The sequence below is a fragment of the Orcinus orca genome, chromosome 1 (genome assembly GCF_937001465.1).
Source record: "Orcinus orca chromosome 1, mOrcOrc1.1, whole genome shotgun sequence".
Classification (NCBI taxonomy): Eukaryota; Metazoa; Chordata; class Mammalia; order Artiodactyla; family Delphinidae; genus Orcinus; species Orcinus orca.
Genome location: NC_064559.1, coordinates 204,881,724 through 204,899,630, shown reverse-complemented (window position 1 = coordinate 204,899,630; position 17,907 = coordinate 204,881,724). Strand labels below are relative to the sequence as shown.

The following is a 17,907-nucleotide window of genomic DNA, read 5'->3' as shown; positions in this document are numbered from 1 at the left end:
AGCATATGTCTTAATAGACTTGCACATCATTTAGGGTTTTTTTGTTTGTTTTTTTTAGTTTTTTGGATTTTGTTTTTAAATTTATTAGGGCTTTTTTGCTTGCTTTTTCTTCGATTTGATTTTCCTTTTTTACATTTTAATTTTGGTTATTTTGGGGCCATTTTTTGATTTTGTTTTTCCAAAGGACGCGGATTCTGATAGCGGGGACGATTCTGACAAGAGGTCCTGTGAAGAGAGCTGGAAACTGATTACTTCTCTGAGAGAAAAGCTACCTCCCAGCAAGTTGCAAACCATTGTTAAAAAATGTGGCCTCCCTAGCAGTGGGAAGAAACGAGAACCAATTAAAATGTATCAAATCCCCCAAAGAAGACGCCTGAGTAAAGATTCCAAGTGGGTCACCATCTCAGATCTTAAGATACAGGCTGTAAAAGAGATATGCTATGAGGTTGCTCTCAACGATTTTAGGCACAGTAGGCAGGAGATTGAAGCCTTGGCCATTGTTAAGATGAAAGAGCTTTGTGCCATGTATGGGAAGAAAGACCCCAACGAGCGGGACTCCTGGAGGGCAGTGGCCAGGGATGTCTGGGACACGGTTGGTGTAGGGGATGAGAAGATTGAAGACATGATGGCCAGTAGTAAAGGAGGAACTGATGTGGATGACCTCAAGGTTCATATAGACAAGCTGGAAGACATTTTGCAAGAAGTCAAAAAGCAAAATAACATGAAAGATGAGGAGATAAAAGTATTAAGAAATAAAATGCTCAAAATGGAGAAAGTCTTGCCACTGATTGGGTCTCAGGAACAGAAAACCCAAGGAAACCACAAAGCAAAGGAACCTGTTGGAGCTGGTGCCAGTAGCAAGTCTGAGATTGATGTATGTAAAGGAGACAGTGGAGAACTTGGGAAAGAAGAGCGTGTTTCCCAGCTGATGAATGGAGACCCAGCTTTTAGACGTGGACGTCTGCGTTGGATGAGGCAGGAGCAAATTCGGTTCAAGAACCTGCAACAGCAGGAGATAACAAAGCAGCTTCGCCGGCAGAATGTACCTCATAGGTTCATCCCTCCTGAGAACCGGAAGCCCCGGTTCCCCTTTAAGAGCAACCCTAAACACAGAAACTCTTGGAGTCCCGGGACACATATCATCATAACAGAAGATGAGGTTATAGAGCTTAGAATTCCAAAAGATGAAGATGGAAGGAAAGGAAATAAACAGGAGAACCAAGAGAAGGGGAGTAGAGCAGCTTCTAAGGATCCCCAGTCACCATGGGGCTCTCAGGGCACTCGAAGTCAAGATCACATTCAAGTTAGCAAGCAGCATATTAATAATCAACAACAGCCACCTCAGTTACGCTGGAGAAGCAACTCGCTCAATAATGGCCAACCGAAAAGCGTGCACTGCCAGGCATCTGCTTCTTCAGAATCACTAAACTCCCACAGTGGTCACCCCACCGCTGATCTGCAGACTTTCCAGGCAAAGCGCCATATGCATCAACATCGTCAGTCTTACTGTAACTATAACACTGGAGGTCAGTTAGAGGGCAGTGCAGCCAATTCCTGTCAAAAGCAGACTGACAAACCCAACCACTGTAGCCAGTTTGTGACACCTCCGAGAATGAGGCGACAGTTCTCAGCACCCAATCTCAAAGCTGGTCGAGAAACCACAGTATAAATTACTGGACAAACTTGAACCCTTGGTGGAGGAAACAGACGATGGTAGCTTATGATTTGGGTTGGTTCTAGCCTTGACCTTGAGTTCCTAGTATTTGCGTTATGATTATAATGTTGTGCTTCTAAAATATTAACTGATTTTAATATTGTTAAAACATAAAACACTGGTAAATGTTTCGACACCTCCCTTTTGTTTGTATACCATAAGTGGGCAGTTTCTGGAATTTTGGACAAAACATTGAGACCTCCCTTATTTTTCTGAGACTTTCCTCCTTTCTTGGTGCCTAGATAATATACTTACTTACACAGACTGGTCTTGTTTCAGTGTAAGTTTGCTATGTTTTTACAATGCCTATAAATTTATCTGATATCCAGAAAGACTTGCCTCTTGGTTTATGCAAACATTCAAAAGAGGAATTTGATATGTAGCATTAAATGTCTATTATTTCCCCATAAATGTTAGACATTAGTTTAAAAATAATAACATGCAACTGTGTGAACACAGCTTTGGATTTCTTATCCATGTCTGTTTCTTTCTTTAAATATCATGGAAATTTTCAAAAACCAGAGCTAAATGTCTTTGGACATATTTTATAGGACACAGCTTTGCATCTTCTGTGGAACTTCCACATCTTCTTGCTCTTCTATATTTTACATAGAACTGATTCAGTAGGGTTTTTTTTCTTTTGACTGCATCAGTGTATGTATGAATTTTGTCATAATACTGAAATCTTTAAATTGGCATCTGTCTGGATTTCTGTTTGTGGTTCGCATTTTGAAGTTTAACATATCATTTCTCACACACATACATACACAGAGAGACGCTGAACTATTCACCAATATCTTGCCAACAGAAATACCAACAAAATACTCGTATGATTCTTTGAGCAGTATGTATAAGTTTATAGGGAGGTTATTTGGTGGAGAGAGGGGAGAGATGGAACATGGGGAGAAGGCTACAGCATTTGGCTGTGTGTACTTATTTTCAGTAGATGATGAAATAATGAAATAAGTTAACTTTGGTTTGGTTTAGAATAAAGGAGATGATGTATAATAAACTATTCTTTGGTCAGCAGCAGTGATCCTCACAGATACTCAAGCAAGGAAAGAGAAGTCCTGATGAACAGTTATTGTATCAATACCTCATTTTACTATGTTGTGGTCTCAGTTTGCCTCACTGGAGAATCCACTAAAAAAGATGGATTTTGATGGGAAGAAAAGAATAGTTTTCTGCATCCTTCATCTCTTGAACTTGTCAGAAACTTTTTAAAGAGGCGGTGTGAAGAGCCAGAGATGTCTATGAGATTGTCTGACATCATGTTGTTGAAGATTGCTAAGTCACCTATCAAACGCTTGTCTTCCAGATGGTGTGAAAAATTACATCCAGGATAGCAGTTAATGTTCAAGGAAGCCTTAAAGATTGTGATTACATGGGTTTTTTTCCTTTGCGTGTAGGCACTATTCTTTATTAGAACATTATTTTTAATCATAGTATTTTTTTTCTTTGCTTCTAAGAAAATGCTTTTATAATGCACAGAAAGTTGCTTCCAATTAACTTTGGGGGTTATTTTTGCTTTCATAGCTAGAGCAGTCCTAGTCTTCAGCTGAAGTTTTATGGCAGATTAGACAGGGGTGATGTCTGTCATGGGTTGACTGAATGATGTTTGTAATGAGTTGACTTAATTGAGATGACAGTGTCCTGTACCATGTGGTTTGAATATACTTGGTAGGGTACTTCAGATCAGTCACTTCAGTGCATCTTGTGTAAACCCCATTTGTCCTTCTTTGTTCTTCTTAGACATAGTTATGTTATCTATTTCTTTCTTGCAAAAAAGTTCATTTTCTAAAACTAAATAACAACGCAGCTTTCAACTCTGTAGCAAAAGTGGGCTTTCAATTTTCCAACTTGAGATAACATAGGATAGGGCTATATATTTTCATTTTTATGGTGGCCTTTTAATGTCATTATGGGCAGGTACCTCCCTTTCACACTAAACAATGGGAGTGAGTTTCTCCTGGTGATCAGGAGACACTGTAGAATGAAAAGAAATACAGTATTTCATTTACAAATGTGGGTTGTGTAGGCACTATACCCACACTGATATTCCAAAGAGTTAGATTTGTATTTGTGCTTCATGTGCTGATCCAGGCGCCCTCAGATTATTGAAATGTTTAGATATCTAATGTAGCCCTTAATTTCAGATGACCAGAAAGAAATGAACCAAGATTTGATTGCCCTTCATGCATTTCAGAGCAGATACTTGTCTTAGAAAATAACTGTGTGAATGGAATTTCTTCATTGACTTTCACTGAAGAAGTAACTAGTACCATGCTTTTGTGATTGGTATAGCCTACATTGCTTCATTTGTTTTTTTAATTTGATAGTATCTGTCCCTAAGCTTAAATACTACAAGACCAAAGGGAAATGGTCACCATTAAGCCATTATTGTATTATTGAAATATCCCTAGCTATTATCATAGTGAAATTTTTTTTTTAAAGTTTGTGCTATTGAAATTATATAATGACCTGACAATAATGGAAATAGAGTCCTAATCAATTGGTACAGTTTCACAAACCAAACCACACACTATGGTATTCCTTGGAGAGTTAAAGACTTCTGTTTATCTAATAAGTCTAAACCAAAGGGCTTTTCCTTTAGTTTTGCTTCTAATTCTTTCTGGTGCTTCTCTTTTCACTGGAAAATGCAATGAATGGGAATTGTTTATTCCATTGAAGTGACTTGAAGTGACCTCTTGTGCTTTAGGTGTAGGTTGATGCTGAAGAAAAACAAAACAAAACAGGACAGAACACGGTTTGTCACACCGATGTCTGCATTAAAGGCTGTCAGACTACAGGAAGTTACATAGGTTTTCTCCCGTCAGCTGCTATACCCCTGTGCCTTATTGGTCCTTTGTAGACTTGCCTTAATGATTTGTACAAAGGACTGGGAGCAGGGGAAGCTGTTGAGTCCTGGCGTACCTTAATGAAGACGCCTTCTTAGGGGCAGTGCAAAGCAAGCATTTGTTCTGCACTGTTAGAGCCAAATTCTGTATTATGAACAGTTTTCATAATTGTCTACTTTATGTCATCTTTCTGAGATTTAAAAATCTGCTCTAGATACTTAGTTTGAACCAATGTAGGTTGTGAAGTATATTGGTTTCCTCCCATCATTACTGTAAAAAGAAGTTGTGAATCTTCTTGTTAATGAACTATGGATTTCTCCCTCAGTTTCTTTTTAGAAAATGCTTGAAGATTGTCTTTGAGTGTAAGATCTACCTTTTCAGAAAGGGAGAGTTAGTTTGTAATGTTAAAAAATAAAGTCCTCATTCAATAAAAACTGAAATTATCTCTTAAGAGTGTGATTTCTCTCTGATGTGGGAGGAGGGAAAGTGAAACAGAGTGATGCTAATGAAACCTGGTCTTGACTTTTATTTATTGCTCTTTCACCTGAAGATGGTTACAAACCATACCTTTTAAAAATATTTCTACATGAACTTGATTTGTTTAGAGCTTTTGCTTTTTGTTACCCTTTTTGATTTATCAAAATTCTATCTTAAATGAGGTCTTTAATCCCTATTTTATGCTACGTTTTACTTAAATAAAACCTTTTATATTATAAGATGATGAGGATATCAGATATCCCTTTATGATTTCTTTGAGTTTATCTTGTATTTTCTGTTTTTTTCAACTATATAATTTTGATTTGCAGTTTTCTTTAAATGAAATGGTATACTTCATATGGGTAGAAATGAAATTTCTAGAAAGCTTTGAGTAACTCTGTTTAGCTTTTCTTTTTTCCCTTAGCCACTGCTTTTCTCCACCCAGAGCACTGGTGATATGTTAGAGGTGAACAGGACAAAGCAGAAGATTTTTCTGGAGCGGACCATCGGTCTTATTGAACATTTGGACATGACATTATTTTTTATGTTGAAAAGCAACATAATCATACATAATGGAGTAGAATACAAAATCCACATGGGTTTTTTTTTTTTTTCCCTAACATGAGTTTTAAATATGAAATTTGGAACTTAAGGGAAATGTTAATGCTTGGACTGCCTTGCTTCAGCCTTCTTACCCTTTCCCTTCAGGTACTTTGTATTTCTCTGCTGTTGGAGAACCTGGTGGAAAAGTTGCCAAGACCTGACCATTTCTAGGACAGTACAGACAATTCCAATGCAGTATGATATGTGTAGTGATAGTTGTGCGCACAGGATGAGTGTGGGCAGAGTGGGAAAAGGTTTTTGAAAGAGGAAGCCCTGAGCCAAGAGCAGAGTCCCAAAGTACAACTGCAAATGTATCCAAGTGAAGAATGGCAGGGAGAAGGAGGAAACGTGTCAGGTCCAGGGAACTGCGAGTAACTTGGGGGACCTGGCGGGGGGTGGGGCAGGGGCCAGATCATGGCATGCTAAGGACTTCGGATTTTATCTTGAGCATGACGGAAGCTACCATGTATTATACAGGGAGATTGCATTCGTAGATTCATCTTTTAGAAATGGCCAAAGTTTGGGTTGGATAGAGGCAAATTCAGAGCCCAGTGCTGCAGTTGGGAAGTTGCTGGATGAACTAAATGAGAAACGATGCTTTCCAAACAGAGGCGGGGGGACAGGATGGAGGGAATGACTGATAGATTATTTGGAGATAGAATCAGTGAATCAGTTCGTGGAGGGGGATGAGCCCTGTGTATATATCCCACAAGGTGAAGAAGGCTCTTGCTTGGACCATGTTTGGAAAGTAAAGTTAATGAGACCAAGATAGGACTGAGAGATTGGGAGAAAATAGGAGCTGCACAGGTCTAAGAATAGGTGTTGCGAGACCCCTGGAGGCATAGATCTGAGACTGTGTCCGCATGGTGCTGCTGGTGGTGAGTACATTAAGGTGTTGACAAGAACTGGGGCGTGGACATCTCCCTTCCAGCTATCGCTTGCTAATTATAATCTGCCATTAAAAGAAGAAGGCAGCATTAGCAAAATGAGCCAAGCCTCTAATGTCAGAAACAGCCTAACCAGAAAACCCAGAATTGTGACATTGATTTTACCTTAAATGCCACCTCCTCAGAGATGCCCTAGTTGTGGCACCATCGTGTCTCACCTGTAGTACCACAGTAGCCTCCTAGCTGGTCTCTTCACTTCTGTTCCTGACCCCCGTACGCCATTGTCCACATAGCAACCAGCAGCGTCCTTTGAAAACAAAAATCAGTGCCAGTGGCCTCCAGAGGCTTCCCATTGCACTTTAAAATATGAACCTCTTATCGTAGCTTCCAAGGCTGTCCCTGTTTGGGCTTCTTGCCTGTCTCTCTGACTTTAAGTCTTGACATTCTCTTACTAGCAAGCACTTTGGACTTTTGTTGTTTGAACTTGCCAAGCTCGTTTCCACCTCTGGGCTGTTCACTTCCTCAGGACTGGCATCCTTTCTCCTCGTGCTGAGCTCCTCTTCCGGATCGGTGCTCACGAGCCCCTTTTCCTGCCGCAGCCTATCCCAGGGCAGCTCACATGTTTAATAATAATGCTAACCTGTGGTTATCTGTGCACTTACTTGGTGCTTCCATGAGACTGTAAACTCACCTAGAATAAGCACCTATCTGTCTTGTTTTCTTCACTGTTCGTCTGTACACATCACCCAGAAGAGTGGTTCTCAAACTGTCGTGTGCATCAGAGTCCCCTGAGGGGCTTGTGAGAACATAGAATGCTGGTCCCACCCCCAGAGTTTCTGATGCAAGAGGTCTGGGGTAGGGTCTGATAACTGTATTTCTCATAAGTTCCCAAGTGACACTGATGCTGCCAGATCAGAATCCACCTTTGAGAACCACTGTCTAGAACAGGGATTGGCAAACTTTTTCTGTAAAGGGCCAGAGAGTAAATAGTTTAGGCTGTGGGGGCCTCGTGGTCTCTGTCAAACTGCTCAGCTCTGCTGTTGTAGCAGAAAAGCAGCCATAGACAATATGCAAAGGGATGGACATGGCTATATTTTGATAAAACTACTGTATTTATCAAATGGTGGGCTGGATTTGGCCTGCAGATTTGCCAACCCCTCAAAGATGGTCACTTTTGAGAACTGTTAACTAGAAGATCAGTACACGACTGTGTATCTGATCTAGAAGACAGATAAGTGCCAGATGCTGGTGGGTCAGTGGTGAATGACAGATCCCCGGCCTCCTGAAATTCACAGAGTTGTGGAGGAGATAGCTATTAGACAGTCACACCAGTGGTTATACAGTACATTTGTGACTAATGCCCTGAGGGAGAAATACAGGGTGCTCTGAAAGTTTACAACCAGGTGCCTCAGGGAACAAAAAAGGTGGCCTTTTCTTGCTCTCAGCTGATGATTTTCATTTTGAGAAAAAGAAGGAATCAGAAGTAAACTTCCTTTTCTTCCCACTTCTAGGTCTGCGTCCAAACCGTACTTGGCCTTCCCTCCTGTTGGTGGAAGAACCGTCTGTGCTCCTGTCTTAGCCCAGCCCTTGTTCCCTTCATCCTGTCTTCTGAGGGACTTATTGAACATTTACCCCTTCTCTTTTACAACATCAGTTTTTCTCCCTCCACATTATTCCTGTCAGCATTACAAGCATGTCATTTCACCAGTTATAAAAAAGTTCCATGTTCCCTGTGACCTGCCACTGCAGTTCTCTGTTCCTTTTTCTAAAAATACTCCTGAGAGCGTTTTCTGTACTTTTTCCCACTTGTCCACCTTCTTTTTCTTGTTTCCTCTCCCCATTCTTAGTTGAACTCACTCTGGTCAGACTCATTCCCACCTCACCACTGAAGCCACCCTGATTAGGGTCACCAGCAATGTCCATGGTGACAAATCCAGGGTGTTTTCTCAGACCTCATCTTACTAAATCTGTCTAGCATTTGACATGCATTGCCTGCTCTTTACTTCTTGGAACACCTTATTCTCTTGGCTCCTGATTTTCCTCTGACCTCACTGGCTGTTCCTTCATGGTCTCTGTGGACACAGACATTGGCTCTTTCCGTATCTGTTCGTTCCACCAGGTGACCTTACGCATTTCCATGTTCACACAGATGATGATGCAGACAGCACCTCCTGTGTGTTGCGCATTTACAGTGGACCCTTGAAAGACACGGGTTTGAACTGCACGGGTCCACTTATATGTGGATTTTTTTTCAGTGCACATGTTCAGCAGTACTCCTCAATCCACGGTTGGTTGAATCTGCGGACGTGGAACCTCAGAAACCGAGGGCCGACTGTAGAGTTACACGCTGATTTTTGACTGCATGGTCAGTGCCCCAACCCCTGTGTTGTTCAAGGGTCAACTGTACTTGGGCCAATAAACATTTTACATGTATTAGCTTATTGAAGCCTCGCAACAGCCCTCTTCTGTAAAGTAAGTGTTGTTATTCCCATTTTACATGCCTTCCCATTGTCACACAGCTACTAAGTGGGGATCCAGGTCCAGTCTCAGGCAGTCGGTCTGTCTGCAAACCACTGCCCTGCCTCCCTCTCTGCTGACTCTCAGATGTACTCTCTCCAGCCTGGGCCATTCCCCTGACCTCTGGACATAGATGCACAGCTCTGACCTGCCATCCAGAAAGCTAACTGGCATCTCACATTTAAACTATCTAAACCAGGGCAGCTAGCTCAGACCAAATATCCAAGGGTGATCCTCAGTTTCCCTTTTTTTAGTACACCCCATGATCACATCATCTGTAGGACACACTTCCTCTGTCTGTAAAACATATCCCAGCTCCATTCTCTTTTCATCACCTTTGCTGCTGATACCCTGGACCAGGCCACTGCCATCTCCCTTGAAACTGCAGGGACAGCTTCATGACTGCTGGCCTTGCTTCCAAGCCCGCAGGCTATATTCTCCGTGGAGAGTGGTATTTTTAAAACATGTGCTAGACCACAGGACTTCCCAGCTCTACACCACCCAGTGGCTTCCCTTAGAATAAAATCCACAGTCCTTCCCGTGGCCTATAAGGCTGTCCATAGCTTGGTCCCTATCTGACTACTTCTCAACTGCATCTCCAACCCTTCTCACTCCTCCAGTCTACCACACAGGTTTTCTTGCTTTTCCTTAAACACACCAAGTTCCTTTCCATCCCAGGACCTTTGTACTTGCTGTTATATTTGACTGGAATAAACCCCCACCAGAGATCTCAGAGTGCTTGCTTAGAGCTCTGATTAAATGTTATCTCTATGGAGAGACCTTCCCTGACCACTTAATCTAAAAGTCTTCCTCCACTCCTCTCTTCTCTCTGTTACTCTCTGAAAGCTACCTTTCTTTATCTTTCTTCATAGTATCAATACTACTCTCTACTGAAATCCTAGTGTGTACAGTGTCTGTTTACTGTTTATCATCTCTCCCTTACCAGTGAGACTCCTGTCTTATTGACCACTGTATTCCTAGCATCTGGCACATAGTAGGAGTGAAAAAAGTATTAATTTGTTGATGAAATGAATGGATGGATAGTGGTTAAAAAAAAAAGCATGCTTTGAGTCCAATTGCTTGGGTTCAGATCCTATTTCTACTACTTGCTAATTTTGATCTTTGGAAAGTTACTTAATTTCTTTAAGCCTTTTTCTTTTTTAACATGAGGATAAAATAGTAGCATTTTCGTAGGGTTATTGGGATGATTGAAACAATCCATGTTAAACATTAAGAACAGTTCCTAGTACAGTGAGCTTAAAAACAAGGATAGTCGGGTGGAAGAGAGCATTCTAGAAGAGGAAACAGCCAGTGCAGTGCCTTTATAAATATAGAGCATATATTCAGTTAGTTGGGACTTTTTATAAACATGGAAGTTTCCTGGAAAATATGTTATTTTTGAGCGTGTTTTCCATAATGGTCCTAGTTTTCCCCATGAAATCAGCAGAACAATAGTATCTGAATCTCTTTATCCGTTTGTTGTAGGAAAATCCAGGGCTTAGAGTTTTTCTGGTAGCATACAGAATATCCTTGTTGGAAGCTCATGTGCAGCCTGGTTTGGGGAAGAGGCCAATTCAAGAATGGTGTTGACATTTGGACTACCAGCTGCTTATAGAAATTTTCCCTGGTCAAAATGCAATTAAAGTTTTAGGTCTATAGCATTATGGAACATCTTTTTATGTCAGCTTTACTGCCACTAAAGCACAACCACAGCCCTTAGGGAAAGTCACCCTTATACTTTAACTGTCAGAATCTGAGGATTTTGTTTTCATTGGTAGTTTGACCAGCTTATAAACCTATTCTTGAGGAAGTCCTTAGAAATAAGCCAGTCACAAAAAGTCACAATTGTATGATTCCATTTATATGAGATACCTAGAGTAGTCAAAACTGTGGAGACAGAAGGTAGAATGCTGGTTGCCAGGGGCTGCGGGGGTGAGAGTTAGTATTTAAAGGACAAAGAGTTTTAGTTTTACAAGGTGAAGAGTTCTGGAGTGTGGATAGTGGTGATGGTTGCACAGTGTTATTAACGTATTTCATACCTTAAAAGTGGTTAACATGGTAAATTTTATGTTATGTGTATATTACTGTAATTTAGAAATTGGGGAAAAAATGAAAAACAACAAAATCCTCAAGCTAAGATATTAACATTTTTTTCCACCTGATGCTTTTTCCGTAAATCAGCTGTCTTTCTCTTTTTGCTGAAAGAATCCTATGTAATAACATAGGTTTTGTAGAAACCACACCCCCAACCTCTTACTTTGAAAACAAATAGTACAATGAACCTTTGTATACCCATGTTTATATACTTTTCCTGAATCATTTGAAAGTGAGTTATAATGTCACTTTACCCCTAAATACACATGTATCTCCTAAAATCAAGGACATTCTCTTAATACCATTATCCCATCCAAAAATTTAATACTGATTCAGTATCATGTAAAATACAGGTCATTTTCAAATTTCACTAATTGTCTGAAAAATATAACTGTTGGAAGTGTGTGTGTGCATGTTTTTTAATCCAAGATCCAGTCACGGTTCATTGATTGCATTTGGTTCTGATGGTTCTTTTATCTTTTGTTACACAGGTATTTTTGAAGAGTCTAGGCCACATTCTAATTTGTCTGATTGTTTCCCCAAGATTAGATTTAGGGTAAACATTTTTGTTAAGAATGCTATAAATGTTACATTGTGTACTTCCATTTGCTTCACATCAGTAGACATAAAATGTCAATTTGTTCTATTATCAGTAATGATAAAGTTTAATAAATTTAGTTAATGTGTTGTTTCCCAGCTCTTTCTCCTTGTTAGTAGGCTCTTGAGATTGTGTGAATATTCTGTTTTCCATCCACCTTTCGCTCAGTTGTTTTGGCTTTTATTAATGATCCTTGCCTGATTCAATTACTGCATCTAGGGTTGCAATGTAGTGATTTTCTAATTGTCATTGCCTCTGCATTTATTAACTGGCTTTTTGTTTTGTTTTTTGGTAAAGAAGAGCTTTCCCTTTTTCTCTCCTTCTTTCAGTATCACTGTGGGCTCATGGATTCTTTTCATACTCAATGTGCTGTATATTCTTTTCCTGTTATTATTATTTATTGGCCAATGGGAGTCTTTGTCCTTTTGAAATGGTCCCATCGGTCTTTGAGTACTCCATGCTTTCTGGCCCAAGATATTCTGGGGTTACCTTGTATTTTCCTTGCTCCAGATCTGAAGTCAGTCAGTTTCACAAGGAACCCTGGTTCCTTTTAGTGGGGAATGGTATTTAGAAACCAGAATTGGGGGCTAGGTGTACTTAGAAAAGAAACTTTAAAAAAACACTACCTGTCATTTTGATAGTGTGTTACCATTTAAGCGGACTTGAACTTGCTTTTTTTTTTTTTTTTTTTTTTGTGGTACGCAGGCCTCTCATTGTTGCGGCCTCTCCCGTTGCGGAGCGCAGGCTCAGCGGCCATGGTTCATGGGCCTAGCCGCTCCGCGGCATGTGGGATCTTCCCGGACTGGGGCACGAACCCGTGTCCCCTGCATCGGCAGGCGGACTCTCAACCACTGCGCCACCAGGGAAGCCCCTAACTTGCGTTTTTAAATGGTTTGTCATTTGGTCCTTCCTGCAGTCCTGTGTGGTAGGCAAGGTCGAACACTAAAATCTTCATTTTAAAGATGGCAAAAATGAGGTGTAGAAAGGATTAACTTTCCCAGAATTATAAGACTAATAAGAGCAGGTGCCAGGAGCAAAACCGCAGTCTTTTTACCTGCTACTTTATATTTTTCATTTTTCCCACAGTACATAGTTTCCTAAAAATTGTGTTTAGATGTCTTTAAAAAGCTGTTTCGGGGCTTCCCTGGTGGCGCAGTGGTTGAGAGTCCGCCTGCCGATGCAGGGGACACGGGTTCGTGCCCCGGTCCGGGAAGATCCCACATGCTGCGGAGCGGCTAGGCCAGTGAGCCATGGCCGCGGGGCCTGTGCTCCGCAACGGGATAGGCAACAGCAGTGAGAGGCCCACGTACCACAAAAAAAAAAAAAAAAAGCTGTTTCCCTGGCTCTTGGTCACTGCCAGCTCCACTAAAGAGAGAAAGCTTCCTTTGTGAGACTAAATGATAAATGACTGGAGCCTAGAGAATATTTGCATCCCTCTTAGCATAGCCATTGGGAGCGCCTTTTGTAACGGGGTTTGCTAGCGAGGCTTTCAGTGGTCTTCTGTAATGCGTGGAATATTTGATTTGTGACTTGGAGAGCTCTGTTTGAAAACAGTACATAGTCATACCTAAACCATGACAGCCTGGAATCGGCCCACTCCCAGGAAGCAGGAAGCCTGCTAGTATATTTTTAAAATGCTGTGCTTATGTTGTGATTTGGTGTTGTATTATGTGAAGGTCTTTTTTCTTAACTTGTTTTATTGTCAAAAAACACAAGCTTTTTTTTCATTTAACACTCCAAGGAACCTTTTTAGACATTTTTTTTCCTGAATCTCTCTCCACCATGCAATTTTAATATGTCAGATATATAGTATATCAGTTTATATACTCTATGTATATTTGTGCTTTATACATAAAAAGAGTACTTTTTTTTTTTTTAATCCCCCAAGAACCACTTTTTTTTCCCTGTTAGGACTGATATCACCCTAATTGAGACTGCATGGAGTAAGATGGAGGAAGGAAGGATGAATATGATTTGAAATATAGTAATACATTTTGTATTATAATAATATATTTTGAAATAAAGTTTATTTATCGAATAAATAAATGCAATATATAGATTATTTCAATCCTAAGAGCACTGTGATCTTTTGGTTACCTGAAGGCTAAACTCATCCTACAGCTGCAAAGATAGTAATATTTCATCCATAGGGAGCTTCAGGGTCTACAGTCTGAATTCTTTTCCCCATCCAAACAGTTAGATAATTAGAACTCTTGGCAATACTGGTGAATTTAATCTTTTCCAGTGTTGTTTTCTCCAGAATTCTTGGATGTGTAAAGATACTATTTAAGTGTATTTTAACATTTAAGGGACACATGCATTTTTCCTTCAAAATCCCCCCTCTCCTCTACCACAACCCCAAGTACAGAACTCTTGAGTCTGAGGGAGTAGAAACAGAGAGACTGCAGTTAAATTCCGTGGAACACAAGATCTTTTAAAGCATTTACCCATTGCAGACTATTTTGTGTGCTTTATGGCTTTTTTCTGAAGCATTTCTTTGTATGTCTTTCTTTTCACTGTTGTTTCCTACCTCAATCTTCTCTTTTCTTTGTCTTTTGCAATCTCTACCTTGCCCCAATCTTCCTTTCTTTTTTCTTTTCCTTCCTTCTTATGTCCTCTCTCTCCTACATGTTATCTCCTTTCTTTTCGTTCAGGATTATGAGAGTAAATTGCAGGCCTTGCAGAAGCAGGTGGAGACGAGATCCCTGGCAGCAGAAACAACTGAAGAGGAAGAAGAGGAGGAAGAAGGTGAAATATAGAGACTGAAACTTTCCTCTTTATTGATATATGTTTCGGATCTGTGCTGTCAAATTACTGAGCTGATTTAAAGATGATTTAAAAGATGCTCAATGCTGAGAATCCAGGCTGTACTCTGTGAGGTGGGGATGGGGCTCATAGTGTCTATTAGAACACAAGCCATCTATCTGAGCATAGTCTCCATAGAAATCTGTTGGGCAATTTATATAAACTGTCTCATATTACTGTACATATGAAGTTCACATATATGTTGCAAATAAATATAGAGCTTAATCTTTGTTAAGATACTCTGTTTTATTTTCTGGTTTATGTCAGGGATTTCCGAGTGAGGGCTTTGGAATATGTCAGCGTACATTAAAGCTATTTCTGGCAGATTGCTAATCACATTGCTTAGTCCTGCCTACCTGTCTTAAGTTTTCTAGAATTTCTTAGTTGAATTAGGGCTTTAATGGTTAGTTACTCCCTTACAATGCAGTATGAACATTCATCACATTTCATTTTTCTATCCAACCTCTCAGTAATCTCAAGCCTTCATAATAACTTTGAAGGAACTCTTAATTTATGTACTAAATTCTTTATTTTTAAATATCCATGTGAGGGGCTTCCCTGGTGGTCCAGTGGGTAAGACTCCATGCTCCCAATGCAGGGGGCCTGGGTTCGATCCCTGGTCGGGGAACTAGATCCTGCAGGCATGCTGCAACTAAGAATCCACGCAACTTAAGAGTCCGCGCAACTAAGAGTCTGCATGCCACAACTGAAAAAAAAGGTCCCGTATGCCACAACTAAAGATCCCGCATGCCTCAACAAAGAGCCCACGTGCTACAACTAAGACCCGGCACAGGCTAAATAAATAAATAAATATTTAAAAATAAAAAATAAATATCTATGTGAAATATGACCTTCTTTTTCCTATACTAGAAAGAAAAATAGATATATTTGAAGTTGTACAACGTACTAGGGGTTTTTCTTTATTATAAGCCACACATTAAGGTGTATCTTAAAAAAGAATGGAGGAAAACTGGAAAATACTTGATGAAAGAGATGAGGTAGAGGAGGGATATAATTTCTACATGGTTATGAGATCACCATTCAATATACTTCGTTTGCTCTTTCAGTTCCTTGGACACAACATGAATTTGAGCTGGCCCAGTGGGCCTTCCGGAAGTGGAAGTCTCACCAGTTTACCTCATTAAGGGACTTACTCTGGGGCAATGCCGTTTACCTGAAGGAGGCCAATGCCATCAGTGTGGAATTGAAGAAGAAGGTACGGAGTGTGTGGGAACATGGACCATCTGGAGGCAGAGCTGAGCCTGGTGGGCTTCATGGTCCTCATCTTGAGCTAACCTTTCCCTTGGGTGAACTCAGCAGCTTTTTGCTATGAAACAGGTTTCTATATGCCTGTATTTAATATATGTACCTGGAACATAGTAGGTACTAACTAAATATTTGTTAAATGAAAATTTTAAAATAACATGTTTTCTAGCTTATTTTACAAGCAAGGAGACCGTATTCCTGACAGGAGCTAGAGAAACATATTGGTAGCAGAATACTTCTCTTGGGTTTCTGAAAATCTCAATTTTCTTTTAGTTTTCTACCATTAAGTTGGCACTTCTAAGTCCTATGTGCCCTCTCATCTTCTAGGGTCTGAGAGGCAGTTTTGTGTAATGGACAGGCGCGTACACTCTGCACCCAGACAGCCAGGTTCCAACCCCAGCTCTCCCAGTTGTTTGACCCTAATAGCCCCAGGCCTCCAGTCCCTCACCTGCAAAATGGGTTTGGCAACAGTGCCTGCCACCCAGGGATTTTGTGAGAGATGAGAGTGAATGCATGGAAGGTGCTGAAGTAGTGCCTAGACGTGGTAATTAATATTACTGAAACATCACACCACATCTTAGATTTATTCTTCTTTATGTCCCACGGTTTAACAGTCTCCTGATGGCTAAGATTTACAGGGGGCGGGGTGGGAGGGGCAATACTGTGAAGTAGGTAAGAGCACAGACCGCCTGGCTTTGGGAAAAATCATTATCTTCTCCGAGGGCTATATTCTAGTTCTGTAAAATGGGGATAAGACGTCTTATTCATTCATAACCCCATCTCATTTTGTAATCATTTATTAACTATTTCCCTCTTCAAATAGACTAAAAGATGGCAGGGACTATCTTTTTGTCTTATAGCTGTATATAGCATTTCATTAATAGTTGGTGAAAATATAGGGTGGTATCAAGAAATAAATGACATGATGAATGCAAAGCACTTAGCCTGTGGTAACAGTTTTAAGAGTAATAGTTGTAATCCTCTGAATTTAAAATGGAAAACCTTAGCATGCCTCCACCCTCTCTCATTAGTGGGTGAGGGTGCACTCCTGGGTCCACCATTTGTTCTCTACAGAAGTCTTCGTTCAGTCAACCAAAGTATATTTATTGAGATTTTAGGTTGTGCAAAAACACTGTGCCAGGCTAGGAAAACAAAGTCTGTAAATAGCTTAATGATTAATATACAAGTGGCCACTTTTTTCAGTTGATCACAAGCTGTTGAGCATGTGCTGCTGTTTGACCTCCTTCCCATCAGGCGTGATTATATTGCCTTGTTTCCAAAACTTACTTGCTAAAAACAGAAAGGCCGTTTGTCGATGGTTTCTTCCTTCCATTTAGGTGCAGTTTCAGTTTGTTCTTCTGACTGACACGTTGTACTCCCCTTTGCCTCCTGAATTACTTCCCACTGAGATGGAAAAAACTCAGGAAGACAGACCGTTCCCTCGTACAGTGGTGGCCGTAGAAGTCCAGGATCTGAAAAACGGAGCAACACATTATTGGTCTTTGGCGAAACTTAAGTATGAAAATGTCATGCATAAAGCCTTTATTCTTATTTAATATCATTAAATGGTGGGAGCAGCTTTTTAAAATCTTACATGGAAGATACTTCCAAGATGAAATTTTGATGTGACCTTGTGATACTAACCCAGCACACTTTATGGTTACTGTACAGGCAGAGGCTGGATTTGATGCGAGAGATGTATGACAGGGCAGGTGAGATGGCCTCCAGCGCCCAAGATGAAAGTGAAACCACCATGACTGGCAGCGATCCATTTTATGATCGATTCCATTGGTTCAAACTTGTAGGAAGGTAAGTAATGATTTTATTGGTGTCTTCTTTTCAGGTAATGAATGGTTTTATTTTAATTGTTTAAAGGCTTAGCAGATATTACAGGAAGTTAAAGAAAAAGTACAAAAAAGCCCCATTTATAATCTTATCCACTCATACACAGCCACTGTGTCATTTGGTATATTTCCCTTTAGTTTTACCCAACAGGCACATTTTTTTTAAGTTTCAGACTTTCAATCACAGTAACTGACAGTCTTCCCTGCCTGTCAGCTCATTCACAAAATGTCTTACACTTGACCA

At 40.3% G+C, this 17,907-nt stretch overlaps 2 protein-coding genes across 15 annotated transcripts in view; one reads left to right on the top strand and one right to left on the bottom strand.

Moving 5' to 3' along the window:
* KIF1B (kinesin family member 1B) overlaps nucleotides 1-17,907 on the top strand; it is a 148,347-nt gene that overhangs the window by 86,386 nt on the left and 44,054 nt on the right. For 13 of the 14 annotated variants that reach the window (XM_004272374.4, XM_049712536.1, XM_033432913.2 and 10 more), the window contains 4 exons: nucleotides 14,403-14,496; nucleotides 15,621-15,769; nucleotides 17,157-17,335; nucleotides 17,491-17,628. In XM_004272374.4, coding sequence (XP_004272422.1) covers nucleotides 14,403-14,496; nucleotides 15,621-15,769; nucleotides 17,157-17,335; nucleotides 17,491-17,628 — 560 coding nt within the window. Of the gene's footprint in view, nucleotides 1-184; nucleotides 5,024-14,402; nucleotides 14,497-15,620; nucleotides 15,770-17,156; nucleotides 17,336-17,490; nucleotides 17,629-17,907 lie in introns of those variants that run through there. The other variant, XM_004272376.3, reaches the window with a different exon arrangement.
* CLSTN1 (calsyntenin 1) overlaps nucleotides 1-17,907 on the bottom strand; it is a 523,112-nt gene that overhangs the window by 471,766 nt on the left and 33,439 nt on the right. The gene's annotated exons all lie outside the window — the stretch shown is intronic.